Source organism: Aotus nancymaae, unplaced genomic scaffold (genome assembly GCF_030222135.1).
Source record: "Aotus nancymaae isolate 86718 unplaced genomic scaffold, 86718_ANA_hifiasm-v0.15.2.pri h1tg000016l, whole genome shotgun sequence".
NCBI classification, from domain to species: domain Eukaryota; kingdom Metazoa; phylum Chordata; class Mammalia; order Primates; family Aotidae; genus Aotus; species Aotus nancymaae.
The window spans coordinates 12559928-12574236 of NW_026988428.1; the positions used below are offsets into that span (position 1 = coordinate 12559928).

Sequence of the window (14309 nt, forward strand, 5' to 3'; positions counted from 1 at the left end):
ATTTATTTATTTATTTATTTTTGAGACAAGGTCTGGCTCTATTGCGTAGGCTAGAGTGCAGTGGCACGATCTGGTCTCACTGCAACCTTGACCTCCCAGGCCCAAGCCATCCTCCCACCTCGGCCTCCTGAGTAGCTAGCACTACAGGCAGGTGCCACCACACCTGGCTAGTTTTTTGTATTTTTGTAGAGACAGGGTTTTGCCATGTTGCCCAGGCTGGTCTCAAACTCAGGAGCTCAAGTGATCCACCCACTTTGGCCTACCAAAGTGCGGGGATTACAGGCCTGAGCCACCTCACTTGGCCTCATCATCTTTAAAATGGAAATAACAGTACTTACTCTGGCTTTTTCAGGGTGGTTATATGAAGGTCAAATGATACCATGTATGAAAGTAATTTGAATATTGTAAAATAACATATACAGAGAAAACTTTGGTTTACACACTTATAAGAGTGTCTGGAACATAATAGAGATTCTAAACATTGTTCAACCGATTTATCAGAACATACGATTTTAAACTCAAAATAGTTTTATAGTTACGTAGTTTCTAATCATTGTAGTATTATCTCTATGGGCCTAAATTAGAAAGTTGAACTGTTTGACTTATAGTTCCATTTCAGCTCTCAGGCCCCTATTAGACCCTTTGATTCTCTACTCATTTATTCAAATGCCTCTAACAGAATTAACACTATTTTTGCTTTGTTAAGGAGCTGCCACTTTTAAGAAATTACTCTCTAAAGGAAAGAAAATTGGCAACAGCATATGTGTATTTTCAGTCTCTTTTCCTCACTCTATTAAATTTTGTACATGAGATGTTATTTTTGGTCTAGTAAATTTCTGTTACGTTTTGGAGTATAAAATTACTTGTGTTTTTGCTTCCAATTCCAGGGTGTAGAAAATCACGATCTCTTGAAATACCTTGTATAATGTATTTATTTTGCCACGTGAAATACTTCAAGTTATTGTTGTGTACCTTATCTTGTCATTTCAGCCCAAAATTGTACTTATATCCTCTGTGTGCATATTTTGATGTATATTAGGAAATCATGGATCTGTGTGATTTCTTAAGTAAAACCTCGTATTTTCATAATTTCATGATGACTCTTTAAAGTTAGACTTAAGTTTTGCCAAAACAGCCTCAAAGAGTTTAACATTTACTCATTTATTAACACTATCTCCCTCTCATTGGTCAGAATCTCAGCAGAGATGCAGTATCTGTATGCACAACAATATGTTAATTCAGTTTAACAGACTTAATGCTGAATGAGCAATAGGGTTAATTGAATTAACTAATACCTGTTGATGGTATCTACTTACATATATGTATGGAAGTAGATATAATGTAGAGATAATGCTAGTAGATATAATGCTAGTGAATTTGAACCATAAGTGAATTAATAATACATATGATTTCTGTGAAAAGTTATAGTCACCTTTTCAATATGTCAATATAGGGCCTTAGTTCTCAAATATAGGGGATTAATTTTTCACTGTTGTCCCTCTTGGGGACATTTAGCAATGTCTAGAGACATTTTTGATTGTCATGGCTAGGGGGTGCTACTGGTATCTAGTTGGATAGAGCCAAAAGATGCTGCTAAACATCCTATCATGCACAAGACAGCCCCACCAATAACAAAGAATTATCCAGTCAAAAGTGTTACCAGTAGTGTGGTTAGGAAACTATCATATAGAGGAAGCAATCACATTTTGCAAGAGCCGTACTATTTAAAATGCCATTTTGTTCATTCTCTGTATTATTTGACTAAAGCCACAAAATAACTTGGTAAAATTGTTCCCAAAAATATTAGACAGAAACTAGAATAAAAATGTGCTGTTAAAAGTAGTTGAGTGAAATAAAGAATTATTATTATCTGGATTTGGATGTCTGCATCAAGATTTAGATTTTAAGTATACTTAGGATGGAACATTTGCTCTGTGTGAAATTTGTATTAATCATATTAATTGCAGCAGCCAGTCTATTAATTACGTATGTTTGGCAAGGTGTGGTGGCTCACACCTGTAATCCCAGCAGTTTGGGATGCCAAAACGAGCTTATCACCTGAGGTCATGAGTTCAAGACTGGCATGGCCAACATGGTGCAACCCCATCTCTACTAACAATACAAAAATTAGCTGGGCCTGATGGCACACCCCTGTAGTCCCAGCTACTAAGGAGGCTGAGGCAAGGGGAGGTGGAGGTTGCAATGAGCTGAGATCGCGCCGACCTGAGAACTGCCCTCCAGGTTGGGAGACAGAGACTCCATCTCAAAAAAATAAAAAGTTAAAAAAAAAACAAACCACATATGTTTATTTACATCAGGCTCCAAGAAAACCACGAGGAAGAAGTGAAAAAAGTAAAAGCAGAACTAGAGGATTTAAGGTATCTTCTGGCCCAGTCACAAAAGGAGTCACAGTGTTTAAAATCTGAACTTCAGGCTCAAAAAGAAGCAAATTCAAGAGCTCCGACAACTACAATGAGAAATCTAGTAGAACGGCTAAAGAGCCAATTAGCCTTGAAAGAGAAACAACAGAAAGTAAGTAACAACAGAAAATCACCAAGATTTAGGAAAAATTTGTGGTAGATTGCTTTTAGAGAAGATTTGTAAATTTATAAAACATGGTAGCGTAAATCTCTGTTGTAATAAAAAGTATGAGCTTTTATCTTATGCTGTTAAACAGGGTCTTTCAGACAATTCTGTTAAATGGCCTTGTTAAGTGCTGTTTTTCAGAGCAAATATAGTTCAATTTATCTTTTTATGTTGTCATCAATCCGATTTGTGTGTTATCTATATGAAGTGGGGAAAAATCTTAATATACATTATAGAAATATGCATATAATATACATTACATTGTCTTTATTTTTCTACTGAGATTTTGTGCTAGCATTTTTAACAAATGAACAATTTTTAACAATTAGAGGGACTGAGAGGGAGATACGGTAATGAGGAAAAGGAGAGATGAAAAAAGTAGTCATACAGATGGTTTAGTGGGATGGAGTTGGTCAGTGTATTCTCTGATTTATTAGGTTTTAAAACATTTATATCAGATTTGATATATTCAAATTGTTTTAGAAGTTGCTGCTGTTTTTCTGTGCTAGCTCATGAAATTTATGCATAAACTTTAAGCCTTTCTTAGTCCTTTCTTTGTCTACCTAAATTCAGTTAATTTCATATGGGAGGATGTACTAAGCGACTAATTTAAATATCTAAACTTGGATATTTGAAAACAAAACATATCTGATTTTTGTAATACAAACTGCTTGATTTAATGCTGAGTTCTCAAAATCATTCTTAAGATTTTGAACGTTCACATTCAATGCAGAAAGAATTGAATGTAATTACAAAACATTTATTTGAAAAAGTTGAGTTGTTAATTTGCAAAATATGTTCCATTAAACTCATAGTATTTTAGGAAAATAGTAGAAAGTAATAAAACTTGTTAATTTTTTTGTATCATATATTGTGCATATAAAATGTCAATTTTCCTTAAAAAATTATATTGTTTTTGTAATTTTTAGGCACTTAGTCGGGCACTTTTAGAACTCCGGGCAGAAATGACAGCAGCTGCTGAAGAACGTATTATTTCTGCAACTTCTCAAAAAGAGGCCCATCTCAATGTTCAACAAATTGTTGATCGACATACTAGAGAGCTAAAGGTGAACATCAACATGTGTTAATGTAACAAAAATTCTGATAATTCCTATTGGAAGAGAATTCACTTCGATATATAGTAATTTTGCTGATGAGTAGGGAATTTATAATGCACTATTGGAGGACAGACATCGACACACACATGCATTTTTGAACAATAAGTATCTTTATGATATTCATGTAATGATTCTTGGGGATTAGGAAAGGATAGACCATTATGAACTACTCTTTCTAATGGTGTTAAATTTAAGAAATATTTTACCTAGGATTTTTTTTTAAGACTTTATTATTTTCTTAGAGCAATTGTAGGTTCACAGCAAAATTGAGAGGAAGGTTCAGAGATTTCCCATGTGTCCCCTGCATTTGTTACAATGGATGAACCTATATTGATACATCATAATCACCCAGAGTGCAAGTTTACCTCTGTTTTAGCTCTTGGTATTTTACACTCTGTGTGTTTAGACAAATGTATAATGATGTGTATCCATTGTTATTTTATAGAGGGTATTTTCACTGCCCTAAAAATCTTCGGTGCCTCTCCTCTTCTTTCCGCCCTCCCCACCTCACCAAGCCCCTGGAAACCAGTGATCTTTTTACTGTCTTCATAGTTTCACCTTTTCCAGAATATCTTATAGTGTATCCCCATCATTCTCACCATAGGACAGCTAGCAACTGCTTTCTAGTGGCATACATAGTGTCTAGGATTGTGAATTACTCTTTTATTTCTTATTTCTGTAAAAGACTCTTATGTCTTATTTCTGTAAAGATTCAAGTCAGATATTTGTTTTATACTACTCTTATGCTTCATAGTGTTTACAACATTGCCATTTATATTGTTATATACTTTATTTAATTAATTCAGCCAAAATGAAACAAGCATATTTGATAAAATTTTCTTTGTGGGTGTTTGTTGAAGATGAATTGGTTTATACTAGTTTTACATTTTTTCCTCAAGGTAGACTTTTTTCGTCAAGGTAGACTTGACATCAACATGAAAAGATATATGTAGTTTGCATTTTTTCCCCCTTGTATACTTAAAAATTCAGACTGAAATTTTTTTATCTTGGTATATTTTCTGTTTTGTGTTGCTTTTATCATTGATAGTTGATGAAGACTCTTCTTTTTCTTTTCTTTTTTTCTTATTAGTCACAAGTTGAAGATTTAAATGAAAATCTTTTAAAATTGAAAGAAGCACTTAAAGCAAGTAAAAATAAAGAAAACTCACTAACTGATAATTTGAATGACTTAAATAATGAACTGCAAAAGAAACAAAAAGCCTATAATAAAATACTTCGAGAGAAAGATGAAATTGATCAAGAGAATGATGAACTGAAAAGGCAAATTAAAAGAATAACCAGTGGATTACAAGTAATTTTATGTTTAACTCTGATTACATCTGATTTACAATTTAGAGGCAGTAGTTTATTTCCATTTTATAATTTTTCTGTGATGTTTGTTAAAACTGACTTTCAAATCACTTTGATTAATGTAATTTCTTTGGTGACTTCTATTGTGTTTATAGTTCTAGAGTAGCTTATTTTATTAAAATTCAGAAGCAGCTACCAGATTATCTTATGTAAGAAAAATGTCATTTAGAAAGTATGGTCAGTGATAGCTTCAGGAAGTTTCTATTATATAATTGAAATATTTGCTGTCTATTTTGTTTCATATTTATTTGTAAAAACACAAAAATACATTTTATTTTTTAGGGCAAACCCCTGATAGATAATAAACAACGTCTAATTGAAGAACTCCAAAGGAAAGTTAAAAAACTAGAAAGCCAATTAGAAAGAAAGGTGGATGAAGCAGAGCTAAAACCTATGAAAGAAAAGGTATGTGAAGAAACCTACTGACTAATATGCTTAAGGGAGTGACAGAGTAAGTTAAATACATAGTTGATTAACATTAATATACTGCCTTAATTTGAGGATTTGGCTGTATTAATTCTGCATTTTGAGGACTATGAGTAGTATTGGATAATGTAGTGAAGTCTAAAACAAGTTTCTATTCTATAGAAATTTACCGTCTACTTGAGGAGATACCTGTAATGTAACTCTTATTTGGAAATTACTACATCAATTCCATTCATCTTTCTTACATTAGAGTACCTCTAAGGTACTTACATATTCATATCTTACATATTCAACTGTGTATCATTTCTCTCCAAAGTAATCATTTACACAGGTTGGTGTTTTTGACTTTTGGAACAGAAAGATAGGCATTTTAAGACCTCTACTTGAACCCAGATATGTCCTTTTTATCCTTCAGGAGACTAGGCTCTTATTTCTGATAGCAGAGTGATTTGGAATATATTCAGTATTTGCAGTAACAATTAGTAACCAATCTGCTCATAGATTGTGGGAGAAATTTCTTAAAATTTTATAGGTCATAGTCAACTGTTTTGTAATAAAAATTACTGATTGAAATAATCAACCATTCAAAAACCTATAATTGGCTAAAATGGATGTAATTAAATTTGTTATGGACAATAAATTAGAGATAACTTGTTGGTAAGATTCAAAATACCGGAAGTGAACTGGGAAATGTTGGTGTTAGTAGTAATATTTACCCTTGAAGAAAATCACTATGGAGTAGCTCTGATTAGGAAAAGTTTTTATTATAAAATTTACCCAGAAAATATTCAATATCTATAAAGTAATTTCAATAACATGAAAATGGAAAAGAAAATTCTGTCTTTAAAGGTATTAAACAGAAGATATGTAATGGAATTCAAATGTCTTAATAGAGTATAATACTCCAAAATAGATTTTCTATAAAAATTCATTAATGTCAGTGTAATTTTGATGATACTATTTGCATAGAGTCACAACATGCTTGCTGTCAGAAGCTTTGCTGATGAAAACTATAAGATCAAAATGCCCTTACTCTTTTGGATTTCCATCTTTGCTAACTCCCTAATTAGGGATAGGACTAATCTTATCCTTAAATGGGGATAGGTTAGAAACTGGTATGTTTGTTCCTAACTGGTATGTTTCTATACCAGTTTCTAACCTGATTTCTATCAGAATGCTTTCTAAGCCTTGTGGCTTTGCCTGGACTCTTCTATGCTTCAGGTTATTTGGTTTATTTATTCAGTTTATTCCTGCTTAAAGTGGGAATAATAATATCTGTATTGCCAATTTCTCAAGATTATTTTACAATAAAATGAAATGATATGCAGAAGTCTTTTGTAAGCCATCACGTCAAAAATAGTATAAGGTATTGCTACTAACTGGAAAGAGAATACAGGGGTCAATGCCCGATATTAAAATTAGTATTCAGGAATCTAGTGAGAATATTTTTTCAGATTCTTTAGTGGTTGGGCGTTTCTAATTTATACTCAAGAAATGCTTTCATATTGTTCAGAAATTTTAGTACTTTTTTCTCTGTAAACAGCATTTGTAGTCTACCTATATAATAAAACCCACTCGTGGGCCTTGAATTTCTTTTTCCACAGCATTTATTACTATCTTAACATACTAGACATTTACTTGTCTGTGTGTTCATCTTTTGTTTTTTCTTATTAGACCATCAGCTTTGATGGCAGGAACTTTGCCTGTTTTACTTATTGTTCTATTCCCAGCACCTAGAACAATCCGTGGCACATAGTAGATGCTCGGAATTTGTTGAATGAACGTAAATTTTTAAATGTTATAATAGTATTATTCTGAAATCTATACATATGAAGCTTTTGGTGCAGAAAACATGAAAAGAGAACTACTCTCCTATCATCCAGTCTTCTCCCCTCTTCCCCTTCAGTCTAGCACATACCTGTTTTGGAAAAAGTGCTCAAACCATGTATTTCTCCTGTGCTCAAACCATAACAACAATCAATGCAAAAGACTTCTGTGATCCCAAAATATGTGGGGATTTCTCTGCATCAGCAAGCAAGCAGTCGGTTTGGCAGCAGACACCAACTGGGTGTCATCCAATTCAATTCACTATCTGCCTGGAGATAGTGTCAGATCCCATAGAGATCTTGTTTCAGATCCAGTTCCAAGTCAGGCCTCCATGACTTCTGGAGTTCCCACACCTTAGCCCCCAGCTTTGGGTTTGATTAATTTGCTGGAGTGGCCCACAGAACTCAGGGAAACATTTACTTACATTTACCAGTTTATAATAAAGGTTATTACAAAGGATAGAGGTTAAGAAATGTATAAGGAGAGATACAGGGGAAGGGATATGGAACTTCCATACTCTTCTGGGGTGCCACCTTCCTCTAGGAACCTCCACATGTTCAGTTTTCCAGAAGCTCTCTGAGCCCAGTCCTCTTGGGTTTTTAGGGAAGCTTCAAGACATCAGTATTTCTTCTCCCTAGGATATGGGGCAGAACCCCCTTGTATTAGGGTTTTATGACCCACATTCAGAAAAACAGAGGAAGATTACAATACTGCCTTAGGGCAGGTGAAAACAAGGGCAAGAGAAGGTCAGTGAGACTCTTTTTTTCTTAGGTCTGCTCCAGAGGCCTAACACTCAATATTATAACTAAAGATGATGACAATTGCTTTGGGAGTTATAAGCCAGGAACAACTAACCAAAGCCTGTATGTAATAACACCACAATACTCAGAGTACTATTCTCCTTCGTTGTTTTTCTACTTATTTTTCAATTGTTTTTTCAGTCTTGCTTCTCTTAATCTTAATTTAGCAGGTAATGCCAGGTGGGATAGAATTGTCAAAACCCAACAAAGTGCTGTGTGCTGCAGGATTATTTAATTACATACCTGCTGTACTCCCAGAAATGTAAATACCAGTATGGGAGTACAGAAAAAATCTTGTACGTATTTCAGAAAAAAATGAAATTAATAACTATCAACCACATAATGAAGTTTTTACTTTTTTTTTTTTTTTGAGATGGAGTTTTGCTCTTGTCACCCAGGCTGTAGTGCAGTGGCGCGATCTTGATCTTGGCTCACTGCAACCTCCGACTCCCTGATTCAAGCGATTCTCCTGCATCAGCCTCCCGAGTAGCTAGGATTACAGGTGTCGCCACCATGCCCGGCTAATTTTTATATTTTTTGTAAAGACGGGGTTTCACCATGTTGGTTAGTCTAGTCTTAAACTCCTGACCTCAGGTGATCTGCTGGCCTTGGCCTCCCAAAGTGCTGGATTACAGGCGTGAGCCACCATGCCCAGCCTGAAGTTTTTATATTTTTTAAAGGGCACTTATTAGCCGAATTAAATAAGATAAAAAAAATTGATTAGTATTAGAGAAGAGAATTGGAAAATATTGTTCTCCATTATTTGAGACGATCATTTTGATAGGACAACTAATTTTAGTTGAGAATTTGGCTTTATTTCTTATTTTTTTATTTTTTTGAAACAATGTCTTACTATGTTGCCCTGGCTGGTCTTGAACTCTGGGCTCAAACAGTCTTCCTGCCTTGGCCTCCCAAAGTGCTGGGATTACAAGCATGAGCCATTGCACTGGGAATTTGACTTTAAACCATGGTTCTCAACCCTTTCAAGTTCACACATTCTCTTTCATCAAAAATAGAATGTTTCATAATGTTTCATAATGTCCCCTTGACTGTTATAATTGAAATTCAGTTAATATAAACTCTACCTACTTATGTAATTTCAAAAATATCATTATGAATGTCCTAAATGAAATATATAGGGGGAACATAAAAAGAATATTCATATTTCAACATGTAAATGCTTTGACATGACTACGTTGGAAAATAGAATTAATTAGTCAGGGTTTGCATCTTCATTAAAGTGAATTCAAAGCTACAAATGCAGACTGACACAAATGTGTTCTGGTTGGCAACTCATGGGTCATGATGGTATTGCCATTTGTAATTTGATTTCCAAAATGATAAACAAATTGTTGGTACAGTTCTCAGCAAAACAATGTCTATAATCTTACTTTTTATGAGACTGTTGTATTCCTAGAAAACTTAGTGTATAGTAAAACCATTAAAACATTACTTAATGTTAATGTGTGAGTTGGAGATAAATTCTTAGCTTAGACTATTGTAAGCAGAATGTTTTACCACATGAATATCCAGTGGAACATTTGAAAGTTGTTCATTGCATGGGACTATTCTGCTTTGGATAGGCCTTCTTTGGCTCCTTTATCATAGTTATAATAAACTATGACACCTACCCCTTGAAATGCCCTAATTCCTTTCCATTTCATTTTTTTTTAGCACTTATAACTAGCTAACTTACTACAAAATAGATTTAGATTTGTTTCTTATTATCTGCAGTTTGCTCCCTTCTCCCCAATCCACCTAACCAACTAGCATCAACTAGATAGTAAGCTTCATGAAGATATGGGTTTTTATCTGATTTAGTCATTGCTTCTATTCCTGGTACCTAGAGTAGTACTTGGCACATGGTTAGCACTAAATAGGGATCTGTTATATGAGTGAAGTAAAGTGCATTGAAGACTTGAAGGGGCTCTGATGCTAGGAAATTGTCATGGGATAATAGATGAGGTTGGTCATTTGTACAGAGGATTCCTGTTAGAAGCCTAGTATAGTCATGATTGTATTAGAATCTTAATTTAAAGACTCTTTAAGGGTATTGGCATTAGTCAGAACTGTCTCCCAGAATTTTGTCTTGTGATAGAATAAACCATAGTTAGCCCAAAGAGCAGTTTTCCTAGTAGCTTGGTATGCCTGAAGATTCTAGGCATTATACAGGTTGAATATCTCTGATCCAAAAATCTAAAATCTGAAATGCTCCAAGATACAAAATTTTTTGAGCACCAATATGATGCCACAAGTAGAAAATTCTTGAGTGACCTCAGATGATGAGTTGCAGTCAGAACACAGTCAAAACTTTGTTTCATGTACAAAGTCGTTAAAAATATTATATAATACTACCTCCAAGCTATGTGTACAAAGTGTATATGAAACATAAGAGAATTCTGAGTTTGGACTTGGGACCCATCTCTAAAATATCTCAGTATGTATATACAGATATTCCAGAAATTAAAAAAAAAATCTGAATTTCTAAACACTGCTGATTCCAAGCATTTCAAAATGAACATATTTACAAATATTCTCTAGGAAATAGCAGTTTACAATTTTTCTTGGAAAATTTTAATTGATAAATCTTAAAGAAAAGTTAAAATAATAATTGTTAACTTTCCTACTTCCTTTGTTATTGTTTACAGAATGCTAAAGAAGAATTAATTAGGTGGGAAGAAGGTAAAAAATGGCAAGCCAAAATAGAAGGAATTCGAAACAAGTTAAAAGAGAAAGAGGGAGAAGTCTATACTTTAACAAAGCAGTTGAATACTTTGAAGGATCTTTTTGCTAAGTGAGTTTGAATATCATTATAAAACTGGTTATGTGTAAAATTCTATAATGACCTGGAAATTATGTAGCTTTATCATAGTGGATAATATAAAAAATGGTCTAGTTTAAATGATCATTTATTATCTATGATTTACTTTTTCTTTTCTTTTTTTTTTTTTTTGAGATGGAGTTTCGCTCTTGTTACCCAGGCTGGAGTGCAATGGCGCGATCTCGACTCACCACAACCTCTGCCTCCTGGGTTCAGTCAATTCTCCTGCCTCAGCCTCCTGAGTAGCTGGGATTACAGGCACGCGCCACCATGCCCAGTTAATTTTTTGTATTTTTAGTAGAGACGGGGTTTCACCATGTTGACCAGGATGGTCTCGATCTCTTGATCTCGTGATCCACCTGCCTCGGCCTCCCAAAATGCTGGGGTTACAGGCGTGAGCCACCGTGCCCGGCCCTTTATTTTCTTTAAAATGTGTTTTAAATATATTTTAACAATTATAAATGGATTTCCCTGTGATTTTGTTATAAATTAGCTTATGACAAACACAGGATGATACAATTTTTATATATTGATTTAGTAATAAGTACGCAATTGAAAAGCCAAACACTGAATGGTATATTTTTCATGATTCTACATTAAATTCCACAGAGCTGATAAAGAGAAACTTACTTTGCAGAAGAAACTAAAAACAACTGGCATGACTGTTGATCAAGTTTTGGGAGTACGAGCTTTGGAGTCAGAAAAGGAATTGGAAGAATTAAAAAAGAGAAATCTTGACTTAGAAAATGACATATTGTATATGAGGTAAGCTATTATGTGGAAATGTGCTACCCGTTATAATGAAGAAAAACTGGTTGACCCATAGAAATTGAAATAATAAATGTGTGTTGTCTTAAGCTTGGGTTATGTTGTCTTTTCCCATGTGAATTGAGATATTTCTGGTTCTTTGTATGACACATAATTTTGGATTGTATTTTTGACCTTTTGAATATTATATTGTGAGACTTTTGTTCTTGTTTAAATTCTATGGGAAAATGTAGATATTTTTGTTTCAGCATGCAATTGGTCTAATTAGGTTAAGGCCACAAGTTCCAACCTGATATCTGTTGGCTGTGGTTTTAATATTAGTTGTGTTTCCAAAGCCTTTACAATACTCTTCAGATCTGTCTTACCTGTATACCTCTCAATTAATGGTCTGGTATGTGGGCTAGGTACTATTAGTTCAGTTCTGAGAAAGTGGTATTCTCATTAGGATAGATCCATACATGTGTAGCTCAAGAGTGAGCCTGGAAGTTCATAAACAACATTATAGGGTCCCTTTGTTAAGCGCCTCTGTTTTTGCCATCTCTCTGATACTTTGTTTCCCTAAGGATTTGCATTTGTGTCTTTAGTTACCCGGTGATGCTGTGTACTTTGGAGTTGCATACTTCTGCAGCCGAGCAAGCAAGAGGAGGGTAGAAAGAGGAAGAAAAAACTACTTTCACCTTACCCTTTTAGTATTATAGCTCTACCAATTGGAGAAGATTTCTCTCCCCAAAAATAGTAGCTCCTGTGGAGTTCCCGTTGCAGCCTCTATTACCACTGCTGTGGGATGGCTTAAGGGTTGGGGTATGAAAGAACAGATAGAGGAAAAAAAATAATGAGGTATTTTCAAATTCTCTCTGAGTGTGAAAAGATTCCCTTTCTCTTTACTTGAGCTAGAACTACCTGGAGCTCTTTCCATCAGTGCAGATACCCATCTTCAGGTTTCAAATAATGTTGTCTTCAGGGCAGGCAGTAACAGAATAAAAGAAAAGGTAAATTTATCACCTGCTTGCTGCTACTTTAAATTTTGGTATTCTATTGTAATCTGCCTTCTACTCCTTTGCAGAGTCCTCAAATGGTTGCTGCATGCAATTAGGAGAGAAGATTGAATATATTTACTCCATTGTACATGGAACCAGGCCCCCTGTCCTGCATCACCCATGTCATTTCTTTGCAGAGCCTTTGAGATTTTGTGTGTGTGTGTTTTGCAATCTCTTTCCAAGTTATATTTTCTGATACATCCATGGTCGTGAAAAGCAAAATAAAATCGTGCCAACATTTAAAACTTTTTAATTTTCTGTAGTCCTAACAACAACTAAACCTATTTAATCTTCTGTTTCACTCATTTCTTCTAAGGTAAACTTAGATTGGTTTTACCTAATTTGCTATTTCTCCTTCTTTGCATTTACAAATGATCTGTAATCATATCATGATCCTTGTAAAGGGCTAGTATCTACCTGCAACATTTGGATGTGACAATATTGACCCTTTATAACATTTTTTCCATTAATCTTCAAAAATTATCATAAATTTGTTTGTGTTAATGTCTGTTTACTGTTGTGTCATGATGAATGTGATGTGAATATATGAAGTTGAACTTATTTAAAGGAGCACTCTCAGGAGCTTCAAATCCACATTCTTTCCTTTTCCTTCTAAGTTATTGTTTCTTAAAACTTTAGAATTTTCCTTGATAGGGAAGAAACAAATTATTGAGGAATTTTTCTTTCTCTTAACATCTGTTTATAGTTACTGTCCAGCAGTGGATTTACCCTCCTTGTTTTTCTTTGTCTAAACATATGTTCAAAACAAAACACTTTTATTCTTCTTTGCAGGTTTTACAAGGATCAAATCATTTTCGTTTTGAAACCTTTTATTACTTTTAGAGGCCTTTTTTTTCTCTAATAATGTGAGTTTGTGTGGGCTGAAGTAATTGGAGACTATAGAAACCATTGAATTTGTCTTCTCTCTGAATTCAAGTTTGAATTTCTAAATTTTATGAATCAGATCTAGATATTAAAGGAGAGGGGCATATCAAGAAGGAGAACCCTAGGAGAGATAAGAGGCAAGAGTCAATTTCATGTATGGCTAAGAGTGGATTTGTATTTACCTAAGTAAAGGTAGACTCCTGGACAGTAAGGATGGCTAGATGTGGAGGTGCCACTCAAAGAGGGTTTTGTAGGTCAGGCAAATGTATTTAGACTTGAAGTGTTAAATTATTTTCTGGAATCATTAAGAGTCTTTTTAGATTCTTAAGCTTCTTGAGAAGACTATGGATATTATACAATTATTATATAATATTTTAAAATAGTATTTTTGTTTATCTTATGTAATTCCATATAAATAGATTCATGCTCTTTAGAAATGGGAATGTATTTCAGTACATCAAAATACACTTTTTGACTCATCATTTAAAGGAGCCCTTCAGTGAATGCTCTGTGAAGTAGAGGATTGTTTTATAATACTAATTGTGATATCCTAATTTATTTTTTGTAAAGTTTAGAAGGTTCAAAGAATTTAAAAATAGTGTTAATAAACACATTGAACTTTTCTTTCTATCTTGTATTTTTATATAGTATAACAGAGAAAAGTAGAAAT

The 14309-nt window shown here is 34.0% G+C and overlaps 1 protein-coding gene across 5 annotated transcripts in view; it reads left to right on the forward strand.

Moving 5' to 3' along the window:
- Positions 1 to 14309, forward strand: part of CEP290 (centrosomal protein 290) — a 90605-nt gene that overhangs the window by 53899 nt on the left and 22397 nt on the right. For all 5 annotated transcript variants that reach the window (XM_064376908.1, XM_064376910.1, XM_064376909.1 and 2 more), the window contains 6 exons: positions 2319 to 2532; positions 3516 to 3653; positions 4795 to 5016; positions 5358 to 5480; positions 10777 to 10922; positions 11559 to 11714. In XM_064376908.1, the coding sequence (XP_064232978.1) occupies positions 2319 to 2532; positions 3516 to 3653; positions 4795 to 5016; positions 5358 to 5480; positions 10777 to 10922; positions 11559 to 11714 (999 nt within the window). The remainder of the gene's footprint in view (positions 1 to 2318; positions 2533 to 3515; positions 3654 to 4794; positions 5017 to 5357; positions 5481 to 10776; positions 10923 to 11558; positions 11715 to 14309) is intronic.